Here is a 20,170-nt window from a genome sequence, read left to right as displayed (position 1 = left end):
TAAGGGCAACATTTAAAATTTTCACCAATTTTTGGACCTTTGTCTCCCCCATTATTTTTACCTTTGCCCAGATTTCTCGTGCTAAGAGGTATGCAGAGAAGCCAAAGCAACTCAATTCATTATTAAGCGAGTCCTAAACTCGCAGTCAACTGGTAAGGCCGTAAATCCTGAATCCTTCAGTCTTATAGCAGGAATCATCCCTACCTATAAAAGGCGCGCTCGCTACATTAGTTAAAGATGATGTTTACCCAGCACACTTTTTTTCCTCTCTAGCTCGTGCGGTTGTTGGTGCATTGACCTATTTCGTAAAAGGATTGGTTGAAGTGTCTCATCCAATCAAATTTGTTGCAATCATCTGTGGAGGTAGACATATTGGTTTTCTTCAACTGAATGGTTAATGCTGATGTGTGATGTTGTGTACTTCATGGTTTCACTACAGTACACTGTTTTGTAAGATATCGTCACTCTTGTAGGTTAGCACAGGATTTCACGATGCCATACTATCAGTCATGGGAAGAGTTTTCCAGAGCGGCAGAGAAATTATATCTTGCCGAACCAATGAAGGTAGGTATGCTATAGAAGCAGTGTGTAGTATCTATGTCATTCAGATGTGGGCTGTGGAGGCAAGTTCTCCGTTTGTGATTTCCTTTCCCAGACATGACTTGTATTTATTTGGAAGGTGTGTTTATCAAAGCTGGTTATAAGTGTGGGTGCAGTGTTTCTTTTTAGTTTGATCGTGAGATGCTGTATACGTTTGTTGACTGTATTTCTTAGTTTCTTGTTAGTCTGATCCGTATGTGTTCCTATGTTCTTAGTCTGATCGTATACGTGTACCCCAACCTTAGTTATTGTATAAATTATAGGGCTCGCAATACTCTAAAGTGTGCACCTTTTTGAAGTCCGGCGTACTTTAAGACTGGGCTACGCCCATCGTAGCATGAAGAACACCATTTGTTTTATTTCGTCAGAATTAAAGAAGTTTGTTAAATTGCCCGTTTCATAGCCAGCATTGGATTGGAACCCACTTCCAGCAGTAGTAAACCACGTCCGAGTGTCTACCGCGCCCATCGTACTCTGTATGAGCTATAAGACCACCCGCTGAAACTGCTGGTTTAGCTGTGTAAACCTGTATATCTTAAATTATGCTTCTTATTTTGAGCTTAAACATGCGCTACATCGAAACACAGGGGTGACCAGGCATGCTGTGTCCGTGTTTAACTGAATCTATTTTTTTTATCATAGCTTTACCTATGTATTGCATTTGTTAACCAATGTTGTGAGCTTCGAGGAGTAGTAATATTTCTACAGATAATTATAAACTTTGCCATTTTTATCTGCCCATAACGGTAATATTTCTACAGATAATTATAAACTTTGCCATTTTTATCTGCCCATAACTTGTTTAGAAGTTAAGTTTGGCCATACCTCTCAACAACTTAGCATAAGGAATCTAAATAAAGCTCAAAATAAAGGGAGGAGAAGGTCCAAAAAACAGTAACTGCTTTTAAATATTGTTCTTAACTTAAAGTTGCTACAATAACAGAATTTGTGCTAGCATGCATTTTCTGAAGGGTATAATTGATGTATGTCATTGTGTAGTGACTTCAATCCTCAGTGATTTGTCAGGAGGAAAAAAAAAGATTTTGAGGACCAGTTAAAAAAAAAAAAAAATAGGAGGCAAAAATCTAGAAAGTTGAGAGGTGCGAGCGGGAGGTAAGAGCTGAAAAGTATTCATATGTTTTGCCCAGCATATGGGATAACGTTCCTAGAAATGTTGAGACTTTGACAAGCAGACTGAGAATGCAGTAATATAGGTTCATAGGTAGGTATAATATAGGTTCATAGGCAGGTACTATGCTATTGGCTCTAGGACCTATATAAGCCTAGCCAAAAAGGTACCCTGGCTTTTGCCACCCAAGAAAATTATTTTCCTGTGCCCCTGTTGAGCAGAGCCACATAGGATCAAATCAAATTTTCTAGCTACATTGAAAGTCTCCTGCTGCCAAGCATTCCAATTCTTTTAACAAATATCCATGGTAAACAGCCACTCAGTGGTGTGAACGTTGGCTCAAGGTAATTGTCATTGTTGATGTGACACTCCCAACACTATTTACAGAATAAAGGGGGTTAATGATGGTGCCCATCCATGGTAAATAAAAATATTTTTATGAATATGATGTAATAGTATGAGAACTGTGTGGTTTTTTAATCATGCTGTGAGCTTTGTATTTGAAGGTACTTTTTGCAGCATTATGACTAGTCTTGGCTGTTGGCTCCCAAAGGTGTCTTCATTCACTGGATCTACCAAATCTTATCTGCCACCTATGTTTACTTTATTAGATTTGTTAATGGGTCCGTTTTGGGTTTGGCCTGGGTGTGCAACATAACAATTTTTATAAAACAAAGATTCTTTATCAGGGTAAAAACGCATTGTCCTATATGGTTTACCTTAAAGCCGTGCGTCTGTACTCCCTCTCCTAAAGGTTGCTGAGGGGGCAATCTATGCCTCGCATTCAAGGCATCCTTGGATCCAGCTCTGGACCCTTTGCACATCTGCAAAATGAGCATAATCAAACTCTAGATAACAAGCTTTTAAATTTTACTTGTGACGTAAGACTTGTTGGCAAGACTGATATGTCTCAGGATCCCCATGCTCTGGAACAGGCCCCCCATTCATGTGAAGCAGAGTCCATCCCTAACCCTGTTTTAAGTGTAACCTTGACCAGTGGATGGGAAATTCAACCCCCCCCTCAGTCTGGCCTCCATATCTCTGATAGTTTGGACATTACTGTCTGCCTCTAATATAGCCCCCATGTAACCACTAGAAACCTCCTAACATATTCCCTCTTAATAAATGCCCATGATGCATAGGGACACAATTGAGTTGGATTGTATGGCTAGGCTTGTATAGGCTCCTGGTGGTGGTTATCCTAGAATATATCTATGGACAAATGGAATAAAAATGTACTTTTAAGATTAGTGTCTGAAGTAGAACAGCTGTATAGGAGTATGCATAGGAGTATGGATCCCATTGCATCTCTTAATGGGAATGAGGGAATGCAGTATTGGATGTGTGGGAATGGGGGAATGCAGTATTGGGCGTGTGGAAGGAGGTGTTGTGAGAATGGGGTGGACCATATAGGATAGGGAGAGGGTAGGACAGACTTCAGTGTGAATGGATAGTAGGAGGAAGTGAAGCTGGGTAAAAAGAATACAGGAATTGTTATTTTGGTGTTGGGGGAAGGAGTGATATGTTTTGGGGCTGGTGAGGCGACTGCAGTATCTTGGGGGCAGTATCCTGGGGCAGTGTATCACACTGCCACGTAGTTTTTTTGCCTCTAAGGATTCACCCCTTTTATGCACCCACCCCAGGGAAAGGAGTGCATTGGGCTAGCTGATGTAGTGTCCCTCCACTCCAGCAACCATGCTGCAGTCCTACCTATCCCTAAAGAATAGGCATATCATCCTCTGTCGGCATGTGGACTCTTGAGTTGGACCATAGCAATGCCTTTTCAGTACATCATCTTTAACTGAATAGCAGCAGTATGGTTAAGGTCAAACCTTTGGATTTTCCTTAATGCCACACAGTGGTGTGATGTGGTTGGGGGGGGGGTGATAGCTGCTATTCTATAATGCCACACTTTGTAGAGTATATTGCTATCTAAAAAAAAATGTGAAACTGAATAAAACAATTGCAAGAGTGTGTGGATAAAACTGGTCTCGATCTAGGGTATTGGCAGTAGACCAAAGATACCAATGAGAGCAAAATTAGACTGGCAGCTTTGCAATGCACCAGTACAGTGAGTGCAACAGTTTGTTGGGAGATCTCACTGTATGCGATTAGGCTGGTTGTTTCCATGGTCGCTCCGTACACAATGCTTTGGTTTTTGAAGAAACAAGGTTATTTAATGAGAATAGTTGGCAGAAAATATGGAGGATTTTGATGAAAAAAAAAGAATAATGAAAGCATTTTTGGAGGAGTAGCTGCTTCTGAAGTAATGTATTTTGAATGTTAAATACTTTTTGGCAGTATGTGTAGGGAACTGTCACTGATCAGTGTTTAAGTTCTTGCTTGGTCAGCAGTGACTGAAATATGAAAATGGAAGAACTTGATGGCCAGGAAGAAAAAGTGAAATACTAGCTGGTTACAGTAGACATCAAGGTTGTAGAATTGAGTTGGTAGGCAATCATGCACTTTTTGAAAAGATTAAGTGCCTGATCTTTTCTTGCATATGGCACTGGTTGATTTGATTTTCTAACAAGAAGGATGCATTTTATGTAAAGAGTTTTATTAAGGAATGTGAAAGTTTTAGATTATTAAAACATAAGAAGCTGTTTGCTGATGGGCCAATGTAGCTGTGAAAGTTTTGGTATGGGTGAGCCAAGTGGTTGGGTGGTCTTGGCAGGGGAAGCTGTGAATAATGTGATATGTATGATGCTTGTTGCAGGATGCAGTGGCAGTGAAGTGGTAAATGGATGAAGCACTGCCATTTGTCAAAGGAATATGACCTAGAAACTGCACACAACTTGATGTTCTTATGATACGAGTAACAAGACTATGCAAAACATTTGAAATTAACAGGCGTATGATGGATTGGTAGCATGTGTAGCATGGTGTCTCGTGGAATTTTTAACTTGCCTGTGTTGTGTTCAGCAGTGCCCCTTCATTTGGAGTGGGGGGGCTTGTGTAATAGTTGGTAGTCCCGATTAAAGTACACACAGTTTGAAAGGGATTGTAGGTAAGGAATTTGCTTAACAAGTGAGTGACAGTATGTGTACACTTTTTAATAATAAAAAAAAAAAAAAGATGGAAAGTCTAGCATGTTTTTCTGTACACTGATAGAGCGATATGAGACTGCTGGATAGAAGCACTGAGCACCACAGTGGAGTAGGCTTTTGGTAAAAGAAGCAGGGGAAACTTAAGATAAAGATGGATATATTATAACAAGCTTGGTATTGTGTATGACAAAAGTAAATGGAGAAAGGGGTGGTACAGATAAAATCTCAAACTTTGAGCGAGCCATTCTGCTTGCTGTGTAGGTTGATGCATGCTGTGCATTTCATTATATGAGATTATTTTTTTTATAAATTTATTCAGAATTTATTCATGATTTCTGGAAAGGGGGTGTACAAGATTACAATATTGTGTGCATGAATATAAAAAATACTGAATGGCGTCAAAGATGAGCATGTCTCCGAAAAGCGACTTTACACCAGATGCATTATGTTGGCTTATGTTTCTTGAAGCTTTAAAGAGCAGAGTTTCACGAAAAAAGAATGTGGCAGCCTAAGTCTGGGTTTAGCTAGGGTACAGTCTCTCTCAATGTGGTGTCCTCTGACATCACTAGCATTCTTTAATGGTTCTAATTTCTCTCTCTATTTCTTTTAGAGTGGGAAATATTGACCTTTCTACTGAGATTAAACTGCAGATTGATTGTGTTTAGCCTCCTTTTGAAAATTCTAAGCATAAAGTTGCTGCTTTTTGTGAGTCTAAATGATTGTGCTTATTTCGTTTCAGGTACGAGTGGTTCTGAAGTATAGACACTGTGATGGTAATCTCTGTATTAAAGTGACTGATGATGTGGTGGTGAGTAGCTTCTTCAGATGTAGATTTTAAAAGCAAAAAAGTCAAATTATTGGGCGCATTTAATCTGCTTTTTTTCCTGTAAACTCACCCACTTCTGAAACAAAAGCCAGGACTCTGTTCTCTCTATATAGGTGAACTCAAAATAATATATAGTATAATATATAGTCTTGTTTTTTGTCTGTTTGGAAGTGAGCTTTTTCTAATGGCAAAAATGCTAACAAATGAGATTTCTTGTGCACTTCAGGACTGACTTTGTCCTGTTATGGGTCAGTGAGAAGTGTTTGAAATTGCTTTTTATAATCACAGAGTTCTTTTTTTTTTTTTTTTTTTTTTTTTCCAAAACAGGTTTATTGTTTTAACATACAAGAGAAATATCATAACAATTTTATACAAGTAATTAAAAATAGATATGATTATAACATTCAACAAAACTAAAGTATTTACAAAGACAGCCACTACAATCAGATCAGTTAATTAAACTAAAATACCATGCTATTGAAATTAGGATTTTTTTTAACAAATTTTGTAAATTATCTCATACAATATAATAAGATGTTTTTCTAGTTGTTCTTGACCTAATTGTGTTTATTTCCATATGGCACACTATATTCATAACATTTTTAAATTCATTGAACGAAGGAGGTGTATCTGAAATCCAATTTCTGGTTATTATTTTCCTAGCCACTGCTAGAATACACCATAACAAGGGAAGCTTAACCTTTTTAACACTTTGAGGTACAGGTGTGTTGAATAATATAAGAGATTTAGAAATAATTAAATTATCTGTAAAAAGAGCCTGCAAAAATTCATTAACTGACTTCCAGTATTCTTTCAATTTTATGCAGTCATAAAACATATGAGCCCAGTCAGCATTAATTTCTACATTACATCTCTTACATAGATTATCTTTATTATTTATTTTATTCATCATCAAAGGTGTATAAAAAGATCTATGTAAAAATTTCCATGTATAAAGTCTCCAGACAATGGAAGACGTAGTTCTATAGGCAGATTCCAATATATATTGTTTATCTTGTTGATTTGGTGGGTCCCCATTAATAGAAGTGAAATAATTCCAGTATGTATCTACACTGTAAAAAAGTTTCCTAAGTTTACCTTTATCAGAAACTTTATGTTGTAAATTTAATATCAAGTAATCACAGTGTTGGAATAGATTCTTTAACTGTTATAGACATTAGATGTATTCTATCAATGAGATGTCTAAAGGTCTGAACCTCTAACCAGCAAGTTTCTCTTGGATCAAATTCTTGTTTTAAGAAATCTAGATTGATAACTTTATTATCAGATATCAGCTGATACCAGTACTTTAGATCATTATCTATAGCTAAATGAGTTCCTTCAGAAGTAGATGACAAAAGCATACCCTGAGTATACATTATAGGGAATATAATAAAATTCCATTCCCTATACTTAGGGTGCATGAATATAAAGGTAACAAACCACATGTTTAGGTGTAATAGATGAAGTACAAAATTCCTTTAGTAACCATAACATGGAGTTATTTACAATCGTATTTTTATGTGCTAAGGAGATTTTCATGAAGTGCATACTAATTAGCTCCCAATAATCTTTCCATTTTGCGACATATGACTGATCTATTAATAAAGTAACTTTTACAATAGAAGAGATAGTATAAAAATTAAAGTCTGGAAAATAAATACCCCCTTGAGACCAGCTATTAGTATGTTTCTTTAATGCAATCCTAGGTCTATTAGGTGCCCGTAGGAAATTTAACATTAGTGTATTCAGTTTCTTGATTATTTTTGTAGGTGGAAGTATTATTGATTGTATTAAGTATAAAATCTTGGGGAATATTATCATTTTAATAATTGTAAGTCTCTCCTCCATAGTAAAAAACATATTATTCCAGGTATTAAAAAGATCTTGTATATTAAGAAAACAGGTATTATAATTATTATATATAATAGATTTAATATCTTTAGATAGTATTATACCTAAATAAGTTATCTGACCTGAATTGGGTACATATTTAGTAAAATCACTAATGAGAATATTTTTTCGTGTATATATAGGTAGTATTTTAGTTTTTTCTTCATTGAATATTAAACCAGAAGTACTTTTGAAATTAATCATTTTATCAAATAGAGACTGCATAGAAGAATTAGATACTGCTGATGTAATTAGAACATCATCTGCAAAAAGTTGAATTTTGGATGTTGTATTTTCATCTATTTCAAAACCCTCTGTCAGTACTGTTTCTGATCAAATTAGCCCAAGGCTCCATTACTAAAGTGAATAATAGTGGAGAAAGTGGACATCCTTGTTTTGTACCTTTAAGAATGGGTATTTTTTGTGAAACATATGTTCCAATCTTAATATAAGCCAACGTTCCTTTGTATAAATGCTCAATTAGATTTACAAATGCATCTGAGAAGTTTGTGCACTTCAGTAAGGTAAACAGATAGTCCCAACTTACTGAATCAAATGCTGAACTTATATCAAGACCAGTGTTAAATCTTTCTTTTTCCTATTTGCAAAATCAATTAATGTTTAAGTTCTTCTTATATTATCAAAAGTATTTCTATTTACAATGAAGCCTGTCTGATCTACATCTATAATGCCGGGAATGATTGTCTTCAATCTATCAGCAAAAATACTCGTAAACATTTTATAATCAACATTAAGTAATGAGATGGGCCGATATGAAGTACATCTAGTTGGATCTTTATTAGGTTTTAAAATTGGCGAATTAAATGTATATTGCCAAGATGGGGGGGTTATTAATCAGTTTGGGCCAAAATAAAAACCTTATGTATTAATGAATATGTACTTTTAGAAAGGATTTTATATATCTCTGGTATAATACCATCATTACTCGGTGCTTTGTTTGATTTAAGCTTATTTTTTGTGTAAAACCTCTGTATATGAAAATTGTCCAATAGTTTAATCTGTTGTTTATTAAGCTTTTTATTCATGTTTGTGGTAAACTCCTTTATTTTATCTTTAGGTTCCATGTTAATGTTATTATTGTTAATATTGTGAAAGTGATTTCTAAATTCATCTAGTATTTGAAAAGATTTCTTTGATATGGTTTTGTTTATTCAACCTTTTTGTTTTATTTTTAAGTCTGTGCAAGTATTTGGGGCTTATTGAGTAAGACAAAAACTTGTATTTCTCTAGAGTTATTTTAACTTTGAGTTAAAATTTCTTTGTATTTCTCATTTAGTTTGTTTATTTCTTCAATGACTTTCTTATCCATACTATTTTCTTTATTATGTTTATATTTACTTTGAATATCTAACAATTCCTTATCCCAAGATTTCCTTTTATTATTATATCATCTTATACTTTGTCCATATAGATATGATTTTAAGGCATCCCAAACATAGACAATGGAGACTTCAGGAGTATAATTTATGTCTAGAAAATGTTGTACTTCTGGAAGTATATATTCTTTATAGTCTTTTAGTTGAGTTAAGTATGCTGGTATCCTTTTGATCTGAACATTATGAGTATTTTTTATCATGAATTCAAAAACAAATGAATTATGATCAGATATAGGACATGAAATGATTTTGGAATTAATTGTCGCCTCACAGTTAGATCGCCAGTCGCGCCTGTTGAAGGTTGTGCGTTAGGCCCGGCAAGCCAGCATGTAAAACTCTACTGCCAATCATTAGCGGACCGGAGTTCCGCTGTGGCGACCCCTAACCGGGAAAAGCCGAAAGACACACACACACCATCTGGTTAGAAATAAAGACCCTATCTATTTTTGAATAAGTTTTGTATCTGTTAGATTCCTATCTGATTATTAATATCATTCAAATGATAAGAATTGGCAAAATCATTTAAATGTTTTGCATTAGATGTAATTCTTCTTTTTCCTATAGTGGTAGTATACAATTAGTCACCAGCTAAAATAATATCTCCTATAGAGAATGATATGATCTTATCAAGATGATGTTTCACTGTATTAATACCAATTCCAGGTATCCAATATACATTAATTAAAGTGTAAGTCTTCCCATTAATTTGTATTGTAGCCATACAAAACATTCCTTTGTCATCCTGATAAGACTTAATGGTTTTAGGAATGGGCATACTTTTATTCCATAAAATAGCCACTCCTCTTTTTTTCTGAGTGTGCTCTGAACTAACCAATACTGCATATTTGTTTGTGGCTAGTTTATCAATATCTTTTTTCAAGAGATGGGTTTCTTGCAGGAAGACTAAGTTGGCCTTTTATGTAAATTAATGTATCTTATTAGGCTTGCCCTTTTACACGGATTATTCAATCCATTAATGTTTAAAGAAATTCCTTTTAAAGATGTCATTTGCCATTTTTAAATCTTAAGAATCTTATGATCAAAATAACAAATAACAACATAAGTAATGTTACATCTCCTCCTTTAGGTGTACCTTTAAATATAGCTGTATTTATTGAATCTCTTATGGGATTTTGTATAGGATTCAATTTTGTTTGTAGTGGCAATGAGTGTACAAAATATATTGTGGCAATGAGTGTACAAAATATATTGTGGATGTCAAAACTATATACATATAACAATGAACAAGTGAAAATTAATGTAAGGATTAAACCTTGCATCCAGCCTGGAGTTAAAAACTCCAACTTAGAGTAGTATTTACCACTAAAGTTAACCCCCTACCCTAAGCAGCAGTAGTACCTCAGCTACCACCTTATCAATTTAATACTGGTTATATTTAACTTAACAGCTTTCAATTCAATTATCTAGCAAGACAAGACTACACATTTGATAAAACAGCATCATATAAACTTTTTTTTTTTAAAAAACTATTCATACTACTATATACATCTATGTAATATAATACACTTGTATTCAAATAGCATTCAAATAAACTTGATATTGGGTACCAAGAGGAGAGACGTGAAAGAGGGAGAGAGAGTGAAAGAGAGGGAAAAAAAGGAAGGTATATTTACATATTAATTTATTCAAAGTATGTAAAAATAAGTTCTAACATTCATTTAAATCAAAAACTTTGGCTAATATGGTTCAGACATTACATATATTAAGATGCATTTATTTTCTGTCATGTAAATGCAGTCAGCAGCTTCCAAAAAAAAAACCTTGAATTGCTTGTATATGAGCATTTTACTCATACTCATTATTGTCGGTAGAATAAAATATTATATTTATAGAAATTGTTATAAATCATACTGCATAGCTATGCAAATTCTCAAACACTTGCATTATTGTAAAAAAAATCTGTATTTTGTATGTCTATACTACTGCTTTAAAATATATCACATGACAATTTCTTCCAGTATAGAGTTATGAAGTTATTTATGCTTGTCAATCAGATGAATTAAATGAGTTATAGTAATGTATGTGTTTGAAACATAACACCGATTAGTATGCTGCAGTCAAGTAGATTTTCAAAAACACTTGAATAAATGTTTCATTTTCTATGCCTTCTAAAATAAGACATTTACTTACTACAGGAAACTGCATCATTTAAAATCATTATAACTGACATTTTATGAATTATAACATAGATATTTAAGTAATTATATAAAATAACTCACATTTAAATGTCAAAGAGTTCATTTTCCTTCACATAGTCGCATTTGCATCAGTTCTACTTCTTAGTAGAGTGTTCTTCCTGAATCTGTGATGTGCCAGTGTGATATCTGGGTCAAAGGTCAGATTGACTGCTTTCAGCTTCTCTGAGAAGAGTTGAAGCTTTTGAAACAGCTCATGGACACACTGTTCATGAGGTAGCCCACATCCCAGATTGTCTCCCTTAACATTTTGGTGGGAAAAGTACAGTTTTGTACCTACCATAAATGTAGATGTTCGAGGATCTCCATTGCTGCAGTCCTGACTAATGGGTACTCCGCTGCCCTCCATCGGCCCGAATACCAAAGGGCTAGATCTGGCGTCGGTCATGGTGCCTGAGACTGACGTGGTGTCAGTATAAATGCGCATGACCGACGCCATAACTTTAGTCTTTCTTGCCTCAGATGTCAGAATGCAAAAATAAAACACCACCCAAAAACCCCAATCTAAAAAGAAAAGGGGAAGGAGGGAGGGGAATTGACTGCAGCAATGGAGATCCTCGAACATCTACATTTATGGTAGGTACAAAACTGTACTATGTCTGCTGCCTCCCATTGCTGCAGTCCTGACTAATGGGTAGAATCCCAGAGCCACGGAAAAACAAAAAGGGAGGTCGGACAACTAAATAGCCTGAGGAGCTGCAGACATGCCCTGTAAGACTGCAGTGGCAAACCCAGCCCTAGACGTGAGAATAAAGAGGCAAATGATAATGCTTCAGAAGGTATGTACAGAACTCCAGGTAGCTGCCTCTAGAATGTCTTTAGTAGCTACCCTCTTAAAGCAGTAGATGTGGCCGTAGCCCTAGTAGAATGAGGCCTGATCCCAACTGGAACCTCTTTACCATGATGAGAATAACAAAAGCAATACAATGGCCAATCCACTTGAAATAGTTTGTTTCGAGACAGCCTTTCCACGGAAGTCACAGCAAACGAAACAAACAACTGATGAGAACTTCTGAACTCTTTGGTTCTGAACAAATAATATCAGAACTGCCTATGTACATCCAAAGAATGCAAAACTTTTTCCCTTCAGTTTGGGGGTCAGCATAAAAAGTAGGCAAATGTATAGACTGGTTCAATGCCACATTAGAAACCACTTTAGGCAGAAAAGTAGGATTAGTACAAGGAAACTCTGTCCCTGTGAAAAATCAGAAAAGGTTCCACTGCCATGAGAGCCTGTAATTCAGATACCCTTCTAGCAGAAGTAACAGCCAACAAAAAAGCAGTCTTCCAAGACAACAACTTCAAGTCAGTCGAGCTGCAGGTTCAAAAGGAGGCAGAGTCAGCTTCTCCAAAACAAAATTAAGATCCCAAGCAGGAATAGGAGCCCTCCGTGGGGTCTTATATTCTTTGCCCTCTAAGAAATTGTTTAAGCAATGGATGTGAAAATAAAGGAGGGTCACCAGCATAGTGAGCAGAAATAGCTGCAGCATGCACTTTAATAGAAGAGAAAGACAAACCCTTGTCCAATAACATAGTCAAATATTGCAATGTACAACTCAAATCAGGCAATGTGACCTCAAAGCCTTTAGCTGAACTCCAAAGAAAAATCTCTTCCATTTATCAGCATAAACTTTTCGAGTACTAGGACGCCTGGCTTCCAAAAGAACATCCAAAACTTGTTGAGGGAGCTGAAGGCCCTCATTCTCTAAAACTGAATGTGCCAGGCTGTCAGGTGCAGGGATCGCACCCTGACATTGAGAAAATGATTGTTTTCTTGAGACAATAAGTGAGGAACTGCAGTAATGGCCAAGGCCTCCTGAATTAAACTCCTCAACAGAGGGTACCAATGCTGACGAGGCCAATCCGGTGCTATAAGGATCATGCACGGTTTGTCCCTCCTGACTTTCAACAGGACTTTTGGAAGGAGAGGCAGAGGAGGAAAGGCATACACGTGAAGGTTGCTCCAACTGAAGGATAGTGCATCTATTTTCCAGGCTTTCGGATGAAACAGCCTTGTGCAAAACAGAGGTAGTTGGAAATTCAGAGGAGAAGCGAACAGATCTATGTCTGGAGTTCCCAAGCCATGGTCAACTGACGAAACACCTGAGGATCCAACTTCCATTTGTGAGGATCCACCATTTGTCTGCTCAGAACATCTGCTAACGAATTTTGTTCCCCTGGCAGAAACTGTGCTCGAAGAGTGATGTGCAGATCCAAAGCAGTTTCCCATAACAGCATTGCTTGTCTGCAAAGAGGGTAAGAATGAGTTCCCCTGCTTGTTGATGTACCACATGACAGTTGTGTTGTCTGTTCGAACCAACACCAGTCCCGGGCGAAGCAGATCCTTGAATGCTTTTAAGGCAAATTGAACTGCCAGCATCTCCTTCATACTGATATGCAAGTGAAGCAACTCCGGGGCCAAAGGTCTTGAATCCATTTTCCTTTGAAATGAGCACCCCAGGCTGACTCGAGGCGTCTGTCGTTAATATCTGACTTGCCTCTGGTTGGGTCACAGAGAGTCCCTTGTTTAGGTGACATTCCTGAGCCCACCACACAAATTCCTTCTGGTTGCAAGGAAGAATCAATGACAGTGTCCAAATCGTGGCTGTGTTGAGTCCAAACGCTTTTGAGATACCATTGTAGCTTCCGTGATATGCAGTTTGGCATTGGGAAGTACTAGAATGCAAGATGCCATGAACCCCAAGGCTTTAAGGACTGTCCTTGCAGTCAGCCTGGACAGGACTGATAGCTGTAGGAAGTACTGGTGAAGATTTCTTTGTTTGTCCGGGGTAAGAAATGCCATCTGAGTCGCTGTATTCAGACTCACACCCAGAAAACACATCTCTCGTGAGGGTACTAGACTGGACTTTATTTCGTTCACAGAATACCCCAGGCATCTGAAAACTGTCATCACACACTGCAGATGTCGAAGTAGGTCGTGCTTGTCTTGGCCATTGTATTGCTTTTTGTTATTCTCATCATGGTAAAGAGGTTCCAGTTGGGATCAGGCCTCATTCTACTAGGGCTACGGCCACATCTACTGCTTTTTTAAGAGGGGTAGCTACTAAAGACATTCTAGAGGCAGCTACCTGGAGTTCTGTACATACCTTTACGAAGTATTATCATTCTGAATTCCCCGTAGTCTGAGAGAAGCTATTACTGGAGCCAGGACTTTCGTGAATACCCTGGGCGCAGTAGATAAGCCAAAGGGCAATGCAGAGAACTGATAATGCAAATTCCCAGTCCGAAACCTCAGGAATTTCCTGCAACTGGGCCTGATAGGAATGTGAAGATAGGCCTCCTTGAGATCCAAAGTCACCATCCAGTGATCCCTGCCCAGCATAGGCAACAGCTGTTGCAGTGTTAACATCTTGAATTTCGAATTTCTAGAAAGGTGTTTAGAATGGATAAATCCAGAATGGGCCTCCAAGTATTTCCTTTCTTTGGCACTAAGAAAAGACGGAATAAAACCCTGTGCCCCTTTCCAAGGAACTTCCTGTATTGCTCCCAACTGGAGCAGAGAAGAAATCTGTGCCTGTGCTTCCAATTTTGCTGATGAGGCACATCCGCATACCTGAAAGGCGGAAAGTGTGAAAATAAAATTTGTAGCCTCGAAAGTTACAATGTCCAACACCCATTTGTCCTGGGTAACCAAATGCCACTTTCCTAAAGTCCCAGTTTTCCAGAGGAGCTGCCAGCAAAGCAGAGTCCGCAGTCAAGACACAGGTCATTGGGTCTGCTTCCGAAAGCACTGACCCTTGCCTCCCCAGCAGAAGGGGTAGAGGAACTCAAAGACCTAGAAGTAACAGGGCCCTGAAAGGAAGCCCTACCTCTACTACGCTCGACTTGCCTCTAGAATGAAAATCCAAGAGGGAAAAGACCATCCCTTAGCAGGCCAATTCCTATTGAATTTAGGAGGCTGAACCTGTAAAAATTCCTTCACTGTCTGCATAGATTTAGCTTTTTCCTACATTTTTTTCAAAACTAATTCCACAGGAGGGCCAAAAAGAACATCAGACTGCAAAGGAGCATCCATAATACGAGCTTTAACATGCTCCGACAAGGACTGATCTTTAAGCCAGGCATGTCTGCGAACAACCGAACTAGTAGCAGCCACCCTGGAAGAAGCTTGTAAAGCATCAAAACCACACTGCAGAGAATGCTTCCCAACCTGGTCTGAAGCATGCACTAAATCCTGAAGCTCCTTACAGTCAATACCGTCAGCTAAAGCATCCACTTTACATTTCAATTGACTTAACAAAAAATTCTGATACTTGAGCATATGAAACTGACAATTCAAAGCCCTCCTAGCCAAAGTAGAAGAGGTATACAGTTTTTTACCCCACCTATCCAGGGCCCTAGCATCTTTGTCCAGAGGAACTGGATTCTTAACCACAGAGGCCTTAACGCCTTGGGGCCTTGAGAAATAGTTTCAGGATCAGCCCTAGGGCTCTTAAACAAGTACTTGTGAGCTCGAACCCTGTAGTATCTATCTGGTTTAACAGGGGCAGGAGGCAGAGAATCCGGTTAAGGGCAGCCTCAGAAAACACATCCTGAACAACATCCAGTACAGGAGGAATAGCCAAGGGCCTGTGCTGAGGCAAAACAAAAATTCTCTCAGCCTTTTACGAGAATCGAATAATCCTGGCCCTCCCATTTGAAATGTTCCCTCATGGAATGCAAAGTTTCAGAGAAAGAAAATCTTCTGGAGGGGACTTGAGGGAGAAGCATCCTCAGCCTCCAAATCAGAATAGGGAGGGAAATCCTGAAGGCTTTCCACAGAGGAATCAGACTCAATGGAAGACTGAACCAAACCCTCCAACTCTGTCTCTACCCTGGGCCTCTTCTGAGGGGGAGGCATGGAACCCCTAATTAAAGAAATCAAATCTTCAGCATGTGCTTCCTAGGAGCTGGACCCTGGGGAAAAGCACCCGCAGGGGCAGATTTGGACTTAGAATGGCCTTTGCCTAGAGAAGGAGGAGGCTTAACCACCCTACGAGGGGAGGGAGCCACAGACAACAGAGGAGCACCCTCAACCTGGCCTAACTAAGGAGAAGCCACCCCCTGTAGTAACAAAGGCTCCCCTTGACACTCAGGCACACCGTCAGAAAGAGCCACTGAAGCAGCCAGTGGTTCAACAGGACCGACGTCCGGGCGGACGCCCATCCTGCTTGGACCGCAAAGACTTTTCTTTGCGCTTCCTAGAAGAGCCAGTCGTCGGAGAATCCGACGGCATGTTGTAATTACAACTGTTACCAAACACCAGCCTAGCACAGTCCAACCGACGTTTAATAGTACGCTTATTAAAAGTAGCACAAAAGCGACACCCAACAACGTCGTGCTCAGGCCCTAAACAAGGAATGCAGAGTGAATGGTAATCCCTGTGAGGAATCTGTTTCCCACAAGAAATACAGTTATTAACTTTTTCTGACATCCGACAATACTGAGACAAGAAAAAGACAAAAAATAAAATGTCCCCAATGGGGTACTTAGCCCAACTTGGTCTCCGGTCTGAAACTCGAAAACCGACAATTCCAGAACGCCGAACGGCACTTGCAAATTCTGCTTCTGCTCAGGACAATGCGGCAAGAAAGACTGAAGTTATGGCATCGGTCATGCGCATTTATACTGACACCACGTCAGTCTCGGGCGCCATGACCGACGCCAGATCTAGCCCTTTGGTATTCGGGCCGATGGAGGGCAGCGGAGTACCCATTAGTCAGGACTGCAGCAATGGGAGACGACGAACATCTTGTTAAAAACTAGTGACAAACATTCATTTAGCATTGTAAATGCATCTAAACATGACAAAACCTTTGCGATGTATTTTACAGGTTATTACAGACTCTATGTAAGTGAAATTAAGCCCAAAGTTATTAAGTAATAAAACTCAATATTTTTGTCCCAACTCAGTTTTTATGCAAATCTTATTATTTACTGTGTCTATATGATCAAAAGCATTTCTATATATTAATATGAGAAAAGAAATAGAGAAAGAATAAAGAAAAGAGAGTAGAAAATAAGAGTGTAAAGCAGAAGTAAAAAAAAATGTAAGAGAAAGCTATAAGAAGTATATACAGTGGAATATTTAAAAATAAAACATTTACTATTTAGTTCTAATTATTATTAGTTAAAGCATGACAGATTATTTACAAACAAGCATAAGCAGTATAATCAAGAAAGTATAATTAGGAATAGCATTTGAAGAACACAAACTTTTTACAAGGAATAAATGTTATTCCATTTATCATATTTTCATTACTCTTCTCTCCCTGCCCTCCCCCACCCTTTACCCACTACATAATCTAAATAGAATGTCATTGTTTAAACAAAGAAAAGGAGAAGAAAAAAGAAAAAGTATCAAATTACTGACCTTGCTTCTCTTTTTCAGAAAGAGAAACAAATTGAATAATAGCTTGTTATTAGTTCCTCAGATATTTTGACTGGTTATGAAACAAAGCATTTCTTTGCACACAGAATAACTTTGATTTAAATCTTTTTCAGAACATTTGTGGCTTTCTGGAAATGCAGGAACTATATTTAAAAAAATTAATAATGAAGTAAAATGATGAGAGAGAAAAAGAAAAAAAACATAGAACAAATCATTTGTTCTTTAGTCTCTTCTTCTCTGAAGTCTTCCACGAAGTTTCAGTTGCCAGTCTCTTTTAATGAAGGACTAGCCCATTCCATTTCCTCTATTTTATCCAAAATCTTATTTTTTTTGATAAACAGTAAAGCAGAGTCTAAGTCATCGAAAATTTTAGGACCATCAGGAAGGAAGATTTTTAGCTTGGCAGGAAACAGAAGGTATGTTTTAAACTGTGCTTTTTTAAGCTCCCTTATTAGTGGCAGAAACACTTTTCTTTTAGCTATTACCAAGGAAGAATAGTCATTGTCAAAACGCACAGTTGTCTCATTAATCTTAACAGGAGCTTTAGCCCAAGCAGATTTAAGAACCATCTCTTTATCAAAAGATGATAGAAATCTAACTATAACTGATCTAGGATAGTTTTTGTTAGAGTTAGTATTAGCTATAGATCTATGTGCTCTTTCGATATCAAAAGAGAATGCTTCTGGTAAGTCTAAAGTTTTAGGGAGCCATGTTATTAAAAAAGAAGTAATATTGTTACCTTCAATATTTTCTGGCAGTCAAAAAATCCTAATGTTATTGCGCCTAGATCTATTTTCCAAGTCATCCAGCTTTGTTTGTAAATGTGTATTTTGTTTCAGCAGAAACTCTGATTTCCTCTTCTTGGATTCTATTTTCCATGTCATTCACAGCTTCTTCTATGCCTGTCATCTGGATCTTCTGTTGCAGGTCTATATGTAACAAGTCTATTTGTTTTGTAGTTTTTTCTATGAAGGTATCAATTTTAGTATCCATTTTATCCATCTTAGCAGTAAGTTGCTGGATTATAGTTATCAGAGACTGTAGTTCTTTCTTGATGCTGGAGTCTTGAGAATTTGTCTTACTGGAACTCATTTCAGACTGATAAACTGACAGGAACATTTCCAATGTGATTTCTGACAGGAATATTGTTAAAAATTTCCTTTCTTTTTTAGATATAGTTCAAGAACTATATAAAACAAACATATTTAGAAAGAAAATTACTTCAAAAATTTATTTTTTAAGTAATTAATTCCTGTTAGTGTAATGAAATTGGTGGAGCTGAAGAAATCTGCTGCTATCCTGTGTTCATCCTTGGCCACGCCCCCAAAATAATCTCAGAGTTCTGATATTAAATTCTAAGTTTTAGAATGTTTCTCTGTTTGTTTTTAGAAGAGGTAGGTACCATAGATGTAAAGCATAGTCTGCCGAACTTCAGGAAGGGACTACTTCCTGCACATAGGTTCAACCCAAGGGCCTAAGTAAGCCTAGCCAACAAGGTTCCCTGGCTTACACCACTCAAAGTTAATTTCCTGTGCCCCTGTTGAGCAGAGCCGCAGAAGTGATCCTTTCCTATTTCCCATCAAAGATTTTTCTTGAGTGCTAATGAACTTTGCTTGACGTAGATGAGTAGCTTGTTCCAGTGTATAGGAAGTCTCTTGGACAGGACTCTATCACTGTAGCGTGTCCTGTTTATTGTGGTGACTAGGTTTAGGTCCTCGGAGCGTGTAGCTAGGAGGGATTGGGATTTCTTAAGGAGTAGCATGTCCAACAGCTCCGGGTTTAATATAGCTTTATATGTTGGGCAGAGATCTCCTTTGAGTATGCGATATGCTACATAGTAAAGCTAGAGTTTTTTGACACTCTGTGTAGGGCATCTGAGGCCAGTAATCTTCCTGTGAGGTACTTCTGTGGCCTTTCCAGCTGCTGCACATGTCTTGTGAGGTACATTCCAAAAGGGGTGTTGTACTCTCTCTAATGGGTCTAATGCGTGCCGAGTAGAGAACAACCTTTTTTTTTTTTTTTTTTTCTTTCTTTCCTGGATGGGAAACCTTTTGTGATGGTGTGCCACATAGAAGGATTTCCTAACTACTGTGGCGATGTGACCATCAAAGGAGAGACTACTGTCCACCTGGGTCTTAAGGTCTCTCTCACATTCTGCATTAAGTAGACCGCCGTTTGTGGTAGTTCATGGGTACAGTGTTTTTACCAGAGGGGATGACTATGTACGTTTTGGCTTTGAGCTCGAGGCCATGTCTCTGACACCAGGCATCTCTGTGAGGTCCTTCTGTAGGATGTCCACATCATTTTGGGACTCTACTATGGCTCCTAGTTTGCAGTCCACTGTGAATTCAGTTAGCCAGAGGCCTTCTCTGTTGGCCTGTACTTCAGAGAAGTAGATACCAAAACAGGAGAGGTCCCAGGACTGAACCCTGTGGTACTCCACGTGTCACTGGTTTGAAGTCAGATTTGGAGTCTGCAACTTTTACAGTGTGGGTTCTGTCAGCCAGTTGGCAACTCATCTTGTGACGTAGGGATTTATACTTAGTTTAGTGAGTTTAGCTATAATTCCAGAATGGGGGATGGTGTCGAAAGCCTTAGCGAGGTCAAGATAGGCTGTGTGAACCACATTACCCTCGTCTACAGCTTTGGTGACTGCCTCAGAGAAGTC

At 38.0% G+C, this 20,170-nt stretch overlaps 1 protein-coding gene across 1 annotated transcript in view; it reads left to right on the top strand.

Annotated features, from left to right (window-relative positions):
* The first annotated feature begins 369 nt into the window (after window positions 1-369).
* Window positions 370-20,170, top strand: part of SRP9 (signal recognition particle 9) — an 86,355-nt gene continuing 66,554 nt past the window's right edge. The window contains exons 1-2 of the mRNA XM_044059814.1: window positions 370-564; window positions 5,519-5,587. Coding sequence (XP_043915749.1) covers window positions 493-564; window positions 5,519-5,587 — 141 coding nt within the window. The 5' untranslated portion in view covers window positions 370-492. The remainder of the gene's footprint in view (window positions 565-5,518; window positions 5,588-20,170) is intronic.

Source organism: Protopterus annectens, chromosome 1.part2, assembly GCF_019279795.1.
Source record: "Protopterus annectens isolate FY-2018-M chromosome 1.part2, PAN1.0, whole genome shotgun sequence".
In the NCBI taxonomy this organism is placed as follows: domain Eukaryota; kingdom Metazoa; phylum Chordata; order Ceratodontiformes; family Protopteridae; genus Protopterus; species Protopterus annectens.
Note: the sequence above shows the minus strand (reverse complement) of the source record. Positions and strands in the feature narration are given on the sequence as shown.